This window comes from Octopus sinensis, linkage group LG10 (genome assembly GCF_006345805.1).
Source record: "Octopus sinensis linkage group LG10, ASM634580v1, whole genome shotgun sequence".
Lineage (NCBI taxonomy): Eukaryota > Metazoa > Mollusca > Cephalopoda > Octopoda > Octopodidae > Octopus > Octopus sinensis.
Window position 1 is genome coordinate 57511367 of NC_043006.1, and position 12726 is coordinate 57524092.

The 12726-nt window shown below is 39.2% G+C and overlaps 1 protein-coding gene across 1 annotated transcript in view; it reads left to right on the forward strand.

Moving 5' to 3' along the window:
- Positions 1-3466: 3466 nt before the first annotated feature.
- The window catches only part of LOC115216228 (atrial natriuretic peptide receptor 1-like), a 78828-nt gene continuing 69568 nt past the window's right edge, over positions 3467-12726 (forward strand). The window contains exon 1 of the mRNA XM_036506956.1: positions 3467-4664. Coding sequence (XP_036362849.1) covers positions 4456-4664 — 209 coding nt within the window. The 5' untranslated portion in view covers positions 3467-4455. The remainder of the gene's footprint in view (positions 4665-12726) is intronic.

The window sequence follows — 12726 nt, forward strand, 5'->3', positions numbered from 1 at the left end:
CGATGGCGGCGGAGTTGGCGTCCATGGTCACACCTGCACCTGTTTGCTTCTCCCCCTTCTTCCCTCCCTCGTGAAGCTGTGGGGAAGGGAGTGTAGGGAAATCAACGTCGTAAAGCGTTGTCAAGGAGACCAGCGTTCTTTTAGAACAACGACTTCATAGCTTGAAGACACCAAAACAGAAATGGCTAAGAAAGCCCGAATTGGCATTTATAAGGGAAGTAACTCTCTAAAAATGCTTATATAGTTATTTCCCTTACAAACCCGAGCAACGCCGGGCGATACTGCTAGTCTTATATAAAATCCGTTCTGTCTGTATGCCTGTCTGTGTGTGTCTTCTAGGATCTCGGGTATCCTCCCTCCGATTGCGCTCAAATTTGATAAGTAGATACCGACGGTATCAGGGCGTGTATAAGTCTTGAAAAAATTACAAAAATCGAGGTGAGAATGCGATAGATAAAGTCGTTTTTGTCCTGCTTTTCTTCCTTCAACCTGTACATAACTGCACCTTCCATTTTTTGTTGTTTTTGTACTGCTTAAAGGCACGTTTCTTTCCTGCCAAGCTTACTGTTTAAACCATGTTTGTGTTCTCCCAGTCAACAGCCTTATCATTACTGGTACTTTAAACTGTTCGGTTGCATATTTGTATAATTAAAATCGTTTTTCTTTGGAATAGAAAAAAAGTCTATCTTTATTTTTTCTTTTGCTGGTGTCTCAAATTTAGGTTAAATCAGTGTTTCTCAAAGGGGAGGCCTATGGGACGGTTGGACAAGTTGTTTTGAGAAAATTTGGTTTAAATGTTTGACAACTCAGCACCGTCCATTGGACGGGGGTGGGGGCGTTTTGCTCGTATACACCCCCCCCACACACACATAATTCAGTTTTGGGGATTACTAGATATGCGGGTATTCTATTTCAGATAATACAAAAAACAAAAAAAAAACCTAATGAGTATATATATATAAATGCATATATGCAATCATCAGTTTTACAATTATTCCAACACGTCTTCAGGTTCTTTTTCAAAATATTATGAATCTAATTTTACATCCCTTTAAAAATAAGCAATAAAATAAAGTATTAAAAATAAAAAATAAAAAATGTAAAATTAGATTCATAATATTTTGAAAAAGTGTTGAAGACGTGTGGAATAATTGTAAAACTGATGATTGCATATATGCATTTATATATGTATACACACACACAAATACACACACACACACATATATATATATATATATATATATAATATATATATATATATATATAGATATATATATATATATATATATATATATATAATATATATATATATAGATATATATATATATATATATATATATATATATATATATATTATATATTATATATTATATATATATATATATATATATATATAATATATATATATATATATATATATATATATATGTGTGTGTGTGTGGAGGCGCAATGGCCCAGTGGTTAGGGCAGCGGACTCGCGGTCATAGGATCGCGGTTTCGATTCCCAGACCGGGCGTTGTGAGTGTTATTGTGCGAAAACACCTAAAGCTCCACGAGGCTCCGGCAGGGGATGGTGGTGATCCCTGCTGTACTCTTTCACTACAACTTTCTCTCACTCTTACTTCCTGTTTCTGTTGTACCTCTATTTCAAAGGGCCGGCCTTGTCACTCCCTGTGTCACGCTGAATATCCCCGAGAACTACGTTAAGGGTACACGTGTCTGTGGAGTGCACGTTAATTTCACGAGCAGGCTGTTCCGTTGATTCGGATCAACCGGAACCCTCATCGTCGTAACCGACGGAGTGCTTCCATATATATGTATACAATTGTGTGTATGTATATGTATTGTAATCTTCCAATACTGAAACACGCGTAGTTCCTTCATAAAAAAGTAATATAAGTGTAAACTAAAGTAGGAGATTATTAAGGAAGTATAATATATACCCTGCTGGTATAATGGTTATATCCTTTAAGTATTATTTCGTGATGTGCAATTGGATACCATGAGTTTACTTTCAGATATACTCGTTAGGTTATTTTATTTTTTGTATTATCTGAAATAGAATACCTGCATATCTATTAATCCCCAAAACTGAATTATTATTGACTTTTATTAGACACTTTCTGTATTTCTAGATACATATATAAATATATGATAAATATGACCCCCAAGTTACGATATGCTGATGCATGTAATGCTGAAGGGTTGTACTTGATTGATTTGGAAATTCGTTTTCCTAAATTATTTAAATATATATATATTATATATATATATATATATATATATTGTTGTATTTGGGGATGGTCATGTTGTCAGTTTAGTCAATATATATACATCGTAGGGGGATTTGATCTGAGATTGAGTGTTGAAACTAAAACGATATATATAACTTATAAAATGAGAGCAAAGAGAAAAATTCTAATGCCAAATATGCCGAAAAATAGACAAAAATTGTCAAAATTATAATGGTTATTGACAATTTTTGTCTTTTTTTCGGCATATTTGGCATTAGAATTTTCCTCTTGCCCTCAATTTATAAGTTATTTATAAATTTAACCTTTAAAGATATTTTTTGATATGCTGGGCATTGATAAAATTTTTTTCTTTCGAAAAATATCTTATCTTACATTAGTTATATATATATATATATATAATATATATATATATATATTGTTGTATTTGGGGATGGTCATATCAGTTTAGTCAATATATATATATATATTATATATATATATATATATATATATATATATATATACATCGTAGGTCTGGCAGGGGATTTGATCTGAGACTGAGTGTTGAAACTAAAACGATATATATATATGTATATTCCTGTAATTTTATTTAACCCTTCGTAACAGATTTTTCAGCTTGTCTGTCTGTTTATCTGTTTGTCTCTCTCTCTCTCTTTCTCTCTTTCCCCTCCCTCTGCCTCTCTCTCCCTTCTCTTTCTCTCTAATTCTGTTAGCTGGTAAAATATCTTTTGTAACAGTGACCAAATCCTCATTGTTAGAAAGTTGAATAGGAAAGGACACCGTTATTTCGTTGATTAATCACATGATTCTTCCCAATTGTCATAAACAATTTCTCTTTTCTTCCGTCACTTATTTTACTTCTTGTTTCTGTTTAGTTTTATTCCTCAATCGAAGAACATAAAGTTTTTGGGACAATAAGACTTCCGGGTGTGACTACTTGCTAACTAATTTCTTCAACTGGCCAGAACATGTACAAGCAAATACATTACAGCAAACAGAAATCCTATAATAACTACGATTGCAGGTGATCTGATCTTAATCCGTTTTCATGTTATATATTTGTCTGGAAAGAAACTCTCTCTCCTTTTGTTCGTTTATATGTTTGTTCTTTAACGCTTATTTTTCTTCCTTTTGTTCTTCCTCGCCTCATCTCTTTTCTTTTTTGCTTAATTATTACTAATTACTTCTATCGGTTAAGCTAAATGCTATTTGCTTAATCAAACCACACTTCCATCATTTAAGAAGCATAAGTGTTATCAAGACCCGTTACTGGTCAGTTGCAGTCGTCGTTCACTGAAGACCTTCCCTTCATGGCAACAACTAAATATTTTAGTGGTTGTGGAACTTTTGTTAGTCGTAGCACTAGTAGTAGTACTAGTAGTATAAGTAAAAGTAGTAATAATTTTATACCCTTTTCAATAGATTGATGGAAACTTCAGGAGAAAACAACACAAAAGTAAAAGAATAATTAGAGTTGAAATTTTCTGGAGAAGATTGTCATGGAGTTTCTTGTAGATTAAATTTATTTTGCTCTTTGCCCACTTTCTTCTGAATTCACTTTTCTAGTTTCATCTTGCATTCTCGTAATTTCTTACAATTTTTACTCTTAAACAATTACCAAGACGGAATGTGAGAAACTGTACAAAAAAAAAAAAAAGAAAAGAAAAGAAAAATTACTTCACAAACGAGAGAAGTAGCAGAGAAGAACTGACTTTAATAGAAAAAGATTTGTCAAAAGAAAAAAAAAGGGGGATATTATTGATCCTTCGGGGTAATATAATTCGTGTAATATTCAGAAGAAATATTCCAAGCTAAAACCAGGAAGCTAACCGGTTTTGAGAATTTAACGCCCTCTAAAAATAAAATTCGAAAAGAAAGAAGGAATGAACGAAAGATTCTCAAGAAGTTTACTTTATTTTAAGACAAATTATAGCAAAAGGAAAATGAAATTAATCAAAAGAAGGTAAAAAAAAAAAACCCAAAAAATATTACCCTTTCATAACAAACGAAAAACAAGTATTCGCAGACGACACGTAGATAACCAGGAATATAAGAGGCCAGAAGCCAAAACACTAGATATAAGGCGAAGAAAAACAAATTAGAAGAAAAATACCAAGGATAAAGTAATAATAATAATAATAATAATAATAATAATAATAATAAATATTCACAAAAACTTTCCTGGACAAGAAAACCAAACATGAAGCCGTTGAACATTGTGTATTCGGTAATATTCCTCCTTTCGATTCTCTCTTCAACTTGTTATGGTCACAGGAAATACAAGATTGGCTTGCTGATCCCTCGCCATGGCTATCTCTCTACTTTCGGATGGACGACCAGCGTAGGTGCCATCACAATGGCCATTGAAACTATCGAGAGGGACAAGATATTACCCCCACAGTCTCTCAGGTAAGCTTTCACAAGGCATTGGTTCCTATTCAAGACGAATAATGCTCATCTGCTAGTCTACGTTTGAAACTTCTCATCTATCTATCTATCTATCTATCTATCTATCTATCTATCTATCTATCTATCTATCTATCTATCTATCTGTCTATCTGTCTATCTATCTGTCTATCTGTCTATCTATCTATCTGTCTATCTATCTATCTATCTATCTATCTATCTATCTATCTATCTATCTATCTATCTATCTATCTATCTGTCTGTCTGTCTGTCTAGCTATCTGTCTGTCTGTCTGTCTGTCTGTCTATCTATCTATCTATCTATCTATCTATCTATCTATCTATCTATCTATCTATCTATCTATCTCCTCTCTCTCTCTCTCTCTCTCTCAATCTATCTATCTAACTAGCTATAGTGTTCTTTCGCTCCATACCTTCTCCTTAATCCGTGTGTGTGTGTGTGTGTGCGTTCATGTATGTGTGTGTGTAAAAGAAGGAAATAGTTTTTCTTTCTTGCGAATTATGTTAAAAACACGACTTTTACAGTTTTAATTATTTTATTCAAGACTAATAAGGAAGTCCCAGGAGTGACTGTGTGGCAAGTAGCTTGCTTACCAGCCACATGGTTCCGGGTTCAGTCCGACTGTGTGGCACCTTGGGTAAGTATCTTCTATTATAGCCTCGGGCCGACCAAAGCCTTGTGAGTGGATTTGGTAGACAGAAACTGAAAGAAGCCTGTCGTATATATGTATATATATATATATTATATATATATATATATATATATATATATATATGTGTGTGTGTGTGTGTGTGTGTGTGTGGTGTGGTGTGTGTGTTTGTGTGTGTGTATGTTTGTGTGTATGTGTTTGTCTCACCAACATCGCTTGACAACCGATACTAGTGTGTTTACGTCTCCGCAAAAGATACCGATAGAATGAGTACTAGGCTTACGAAGAATGAGTCCTGGGGTCGATTTGCTCGACTAAAGGCGGTGCTCCAGCATGGCCACAGTCAAATGACTGAAACAAGTAAAAGAATAAAAGAGTAAAAGAGACTGCAACATTTGTGAAAATATCTGAAAAGCAAAAGTAAATATAAGGACCTTGAAATTGAGGTCTCAAAAATGTGATATCTCAGAACAACAGTTGTACTTGCGGTCATCGGGGTTATGGGAGATGTTATGAAATAGCGTTCTTAAAGACAATAACCAAATACCAAAAAGCCCCAAAGTGTCAGAACTATAAAAGATTGTTCTCATGGTTACACCCCGCATCCCAAGAAAAACACTGCCTGGAAGGAAACTCTGTCCTTTTGTTCGTTTATATGTTTGTTCTTGAACGTTTTTAGAATCTTCCAAAATCGCAAATATTACAGCAAACTTTTAACTAAATCTTAATTTTCAGTTTTTAATCTATTCACCCTGAAATTTATTATTGCTATTCGTAAATAACACCCACAATAAAACATCCGACTTGTTGTTTCTTGAAGTTTCTGGATGTGGCTTGAAACAGTTTGTATAATACAAATCAACAACAATGGAAACATAATAATAATAATAATAATAATAATAAATGTCATAAAAGAACTAGACCCAGCGGAGAGCTACAAGTACCTAGGGGTAATTGAAGGGAACGGAATAAGGCATTCAGAGATGAAGGAAAGGATCAGGAGAGAATGCTATCGAAGAGTGAGAGCAATACTCAAGACAGAGCTGAATGCAAGAAACAGGATCGAAGCAATCAATGCATTAGCTATACCAGTCGTGACTTACAGTTTCAATATTGTTAACTGGTCAATTACTGAAATATGTCAGCTCGACAGAAAAATAAGGAAACTGTTGACAATGCATAGAATGCACCACCCTAAGGCAGATACAGAACGACTCTATCTGCCAAGAAAGAGGGAGGCCGTGGTCTTTTGCAACTGGCAATAACAATGAAGATTGCTACAATTGGCCTAGACACCTACCTGAAAAACTCTGAGGACTGGATGTAAAACTTGTCTCAAAACATGAAAACAAGAAAGCATCATACTCAGTCACAAAACAGGCAAAGGAATATCTAAGTGAATTCCGAATACAACCAATTTCGGAATTAGAGATAGACATACAAGAAACAAGCACAGAAAAAGCTAGGCGCATGAAAACCCGTGCCAAAACTGCGGCCTTAGATATTCTGAATAATAAATGGCAAGAAAACCTCTCTACGGCAAATACCCAAAGAGAGCGAATAATGCAGATATCGACAAAGCCCTGACCCATCAATGGCTAATGGCCTCTGGCTTAAAATCTGAAACAGAGGGGTTATCATAGCAGCTCAAGATCAATGCCTACCAACAAGAAACTACCAGGCCAACATATTAAAGATCAGAAGCAGTCCAACGTGTCGTGTATGCAAGCAACAAAATGAAACCATTGACCATGTGGTCTCCAAGTGCAGTCTTCTAGCGCCTACAGAGTATCTCAACAGGCACGATAGAGCTGCACAATATATTCACTGGGTAATGTGTAAAACCTGGATTTGCCCCATGAAAAAAACTGGTGGAACACAAACCACCCCCAGTGCTTGAAAATGACCACATCTCACTCCTCTGGAACTTCACCATTCAAACTGACAGGAAGATAGATGCAAATAGGCCAGACATCATATTGAAAGACTTCAAACAAAGAACACCTCCTCATTGATATGACTGTCCCAATCGATAAAACGTATCTGTCAGGACCTACCAAAAACTGAGCAAATATAAAGATCTTGAAAAGAGAATCAGCAAATGTGAAGCTGAAGACTAAAACAATACCTGTTGTCATAGGTGCCCTGGGAATGATAGCAAAAGGGGCTGATAGCTACCTAACTCAGATACCAGGAAACCAAAAATGGCAGAAGTTCAAAAGATAGTGCTCATGGGAACTGCTCATATCCTACGCAAAATACTCTCTATGTAACCTCAAGGTTTAAAACAACCATAATTTTCGGTTTAAAGAGGAAGGGAAAAAAAAAAGGGGGAGAAAAAAAAAAGAGAAAAAGGAAAAAAAAAAACCTTTTTTAATTTTTTTTTTAAACATTCATTAGTACAACATCCCCACCCCCCAAATATATGGCACACTAGGCATAACAACAACATGAACTTCCAACCCTGTTGTCTCTTGAGGTCTCTGGGTGAGACTTGGAGCCAACTTGTACAAATATAAAGCAAAAGTCAAACATAGAATAATAATAATAATAATAATAATAATAATAATAATAATAATAATAATGATGATAAATGCCCTGATGTTGTACCAGGCAGTGGCCCTCGTGGCTTCTTATCTTAACTGATTGACGGTGTTATCCTGTACATTGTTTTGTCTTGGTATAAAAGATGGGCTAACAGCAAATATTCTGCTCAATACCACAGATTTGCTTGTCAGTTGCTTGACCTTAACCAGCTGAGCATGTCCCTTAGTGGCTGACGATGTGTGCATCTCTGATCACGAGCAGAAGTAGTGGGGGAGCATCATAGCCATGTGTTGTGACGGATTCTTTGGAGTTTGAATAATTCACCTCTGGAAACATGGGTGTTTCGTTCAACATCCATAAACAACCCTTATTCAGGGACCTTTTGAGCGGGATGGGTTACTCGACCAGAAGAAAATTCTAACTGGGGCCCACCTGCAAGGTCATGCGCTGTTTATCTTGATACGAGATCACCATGTCGCGCACATATGGTTGTGATGCATGTGCCTGGTGTACCATTATCAGACGGGTAGTCATGATGGGTATACTGGGCTTCGATGGCATACACTGCTCTCTCACACAATAATAATAATAATAACAACAACAACAACAGCAACAACTATTCCTATATAACCAGTAAGGGTTCACATAAAAAATGCATTATGGACAACACAGGACAAAAACAATGTGGGGTTACATGAAAGTCGTGTAAACAATGAAAAGCAAAAACGATAATCGAATATAACAACAGAATTTCCCAAAAGAGGGTAACCTTCTAGGACTGCCTGTGAAAACCCCACAAGTCAACAAACTTTTTGACCACCAGGGTAAGTGCCTTTTCCACTTTGTCTAAAGGTGCATGCTTAGAGTAAGTTCATTCACTTGGGTCATTCTTACGACATTCACCAACCTTTTCACAAAATTGCTGGGTTAGTGGTGGTGGTGGTGGTGGTGGCTGTTTTTGGGACAGAAGTTCCCTCTCCACCCTCACTTTCCTTTTCAAGTGAATTTTGAAAAGGTTGATGAGGGTTTGGCCAAAAAGGAAAGTATCTGTCTTCAGCCCTTTCAACCTGGTCCACCACACAACCTCTTTCGCTAAGGCTACCAGACAGAAAAACAGCCTGCCCTTCCCGACCAAAGGAAGGCGGTGGGACAATCTTCACAATGGACTCAGCCGATAACCGCATTCGTCTTACGCACAACAATAAGTGTTCGAAATAAACTCACAAGTCTGAAATACTCAAGCACTGGACGAGAGCGTGCAGAACGGTTTCGTCGTTCTTCGTGCATCTCGGACAAGTCCGGTTGACTGCACCTCCGTACCCGTAGAGTTTATCTCGAACAAGTTGCACTGCCAGGCCAAGAATTTCTAAAAATTATCTATAGGCTCCGGTCCGAAAGTTCTCCAGAACAGACCAGCCAACTCGTTCTTGTCGACGCCCAGAGTCGCACTTACCCGTCACTAATCCTCTATAGAACACCATAATAATAATAATAATAATCCTTTCTACTATAGGTACAAGGCCTGGATTTTGTGGGGAGGGGGACAGTAAATCACACCGACCCCAGTACTTCACTGGTACTTAATTTATCAACCCCGAAAGGATGAAAGGCAAATTCGTCCTCGGCAGAATTTGAACCCAGAATGTGAAGACGGATAAAATACCGCTAAGCATTTTACCCGGAGTGCTAACGATTCTGCCAGCTCGTTGCTTTAATAATAATAATAATAATAATAATAATAATAATAATAATAATAATAATAATAATAATGATAATAATAATAATGATAATAATAATAATGATAATAATAATAATATGTCCCGCACATATGGTTGTGATGCATGTGCCTGGTATACCCTTATCAGACGGGTAGTCATGATGGGTATATTGGGCTTCGTATATTTTACCCCAGTGTCACTTTGATGGCATGAACTGCTCTCTCACTCTAATAAAAATAATAATAATGATAATGATAATGATAATAATAATAATAAAATAATAATAATAATAATAATAATAATTTCTATTAAAGGCACAAGGCCTGACATTTTGGGGAGAGAGGGATAGTCAATTACATCGACTCTAGTGTTTCACTGGTACTTAATTTATCGAAAGGATGAAAGGTTAAGTGGACTGCGGTGGAATTTGAACTCAGAACGTGAAAACGAACAAAATACTGCGAAGAATTTTGCCCGCTTCATTCTGTCAGCTCGTTACTTTAATAATAATTCTTTCTACTATAGGCACAGGGCTAGAAATTTCTGGTACATAACTTATCAACCCCAAACGGATGAAAAGTAAAGTCTACGTCGGCGGAATTTAAACTCAGAACGTACAGACGGGCGAAATGGCCCTAAGCATTTTGTCCGGCGTGCTATCGGTCCTGCCAGCTCGTCACCTTTTTGATAACAATAATAATAATAATAATAATAATAATAATAATAATAATAATAATAATAATTAATTCTTTTTATTGGCCACAAGGGCCGACACACATGATTAATAAACATAAAGGGATAAAACAGGACGAAAAGGTTACAAATGGTTTTGTCCGTTTTTGAAAAAATCCGAGTAAAAACTGTTTAACAACGAAAGATTATAACAATGAAAAACTCCCAATAGGGGGAGGCGCTTCGAAAGGTTCCTGGTGGAAAAACCCCCATAAAAGCCAACGGGAGCCTGGTCAAAAGGGGGGTAGAGAGCCCCTTTCTCCTTTTATAAAACCTTTTTCAATCACAGGCGAAACCTGAGCATTGGTCCATTTATACTGGCCATTCTCGCACAATTCACCCACCTTTCAGAAAACTTGCTATCGGACAGCACTCTCCTCTCTAACCTCATCTTCCTTTTCAAGTGAAACTTGAAAAAGTTGATGAGGCCTTGACCAAAGAGGAAAGTGTCTGACTTTAGCCCTTTCAAACGGGTCCACCATACAATCTCTTTCGCCACAGCCACTAGGCACAGAAAAACGGCTTCGCCCTCCTTGTTAAAGGAGGTCGGCGGGGAAATCTTCATTATGGATTCGGCTGATAGCCGGATCCGTCCTATACGCGACAGTAGCTGTTCGACATAAACCCATAGTTCAGCAATACTCGGGCACTGGACGAGTGCGGGCAGAACGGTTTCGTCGTCCTGGCAACACCTCGGGCAGGCCCGGCTGACGGCACTTCCGTGCCGGTAGAGTTTATCCCGAACAGACAGAGCCCCTCGGTAGCACTGCCAGGCGAGCGACCTCTGGAAATTATCCATTGGCCCCGGCCCGAAAGTCCTTCCGAACAGACCGCTCAGTTCGTTATCATCAACGCCTAGAGTTTCCCCGAGAACGTCGTCGCATTTTTCCTCCACTAACCCTCTATAGAACGCTAGAATGGAACTAAAACCGATCGCATTGCCCGCCTGGCGGAGGGCGGAGGGCGGAGAGAGTTTGACGGCACTCGAGGTGCCAAGCGCCCTTTCTCGGTCTACGTTTGATCTAGGTCTGCAGCTCTGTCAAAGAGACGAGCTGCGGAAAGTCGCGTCTGACAAAAGACGACCACACCTGATCACCGTCTAGGAAACGCTTGAGATGTCGCAGCCTGAGCGCATGTCTGCGCATCAGTAACCACGGCATGCCAAGGCCTCCGTTCAGCGGTCGTTGACAGCAGATGGATCGCCTGACCAGTGGCACCTGACCCTTCCACAAAAAGTCGAAGAGCAGGCGTACCAGCTTGGCCAACCAGCGGTTGGGACAAGGGACGACGGTCAAGCGGTAATAGATGACGGATGCGATGTATGCATTCGCCACCTCCGCTCGACTTTTTAGGGACAGCTTCCTCTCGGCCCATTTCTGGGTGAGATGTGCCACCCTTCTCGTCACTTCTTCCCAGTTTTTATCCATCTGGAGGTCCGGACCGAACCAGACCCCGAGCAGTTTAACGGGTCCGTCTGTCCAGCGCCCTACGACGCTGTTGGACGGCATGGGCTTGCCTCTCCAGGTGCCCAGTTGCAAGCCCACAGACTTTTCCGCGTTAATCTTTGCCCCTGTCACTGCTTCGTACTCGTTTAGTGTCTCGCCAATCAGGCCAATGTGCCTGTAGCTTGACACCATCACGGTGACGTCGTCGGCATAGGCAGACACGTTGTTTCCGCCTCCTAGATCGCGCGGGATACCCTTCAAAGCCTCCAACTTGCGCAGTAATGGCTTGAGAGTCAATATGTACAAGAGGGAGGAGAGAGGGCATCCTTGGCGGACCGAACGCGAGATGTCGAACGGTTCCGAAAGGTGACCGTTCACCCGTATCACCGAGAAGATGTTGCTGTATAAAGCAGCGATCCACCCGCGGAAGACTGGACCGAAGCCGGCTGCCTTGAGAACAGCTGCCAGGTACCGATGGTCTACCCTATCGAAGGCTTTACTCTGATCTAAATTTATCAAAGCCCCACCCACACCAGCGTCGTTACCCACCCTCTATGATGTAGCGCATGAGATGGAGGTTGTCGTGTATCGACCTGGTCGGCACGGCGCATGTCTGCGTCTTGCCAACCAGCTTGTCCACGACAAGCGCCAATCTCTTGGCTAGCACTTTGGCCAAAATCTTCAACTCTGCATTGAGCAGAGTGATGGGCCGAAAATTCCCTATAACGTCCCCCTTGTTTGGGTCCTTTTTTAGCAAAGCCACCACCCCCCCGACAGACAAAAGCAGGAATTCTCCCCGTTTTGCTGCCAGTTGCAGTAGACGTTTGCCAACAGGCCCGCAACAAGTCTGGCATTGAAGTGTAAAGCTCGTAGGGCAGACATCCAAACCCGGCGATCTACCTCTCGTGCAACTTTTCATCGCTTCCTCCACTTCCCAGGCAGATATCGGTCCT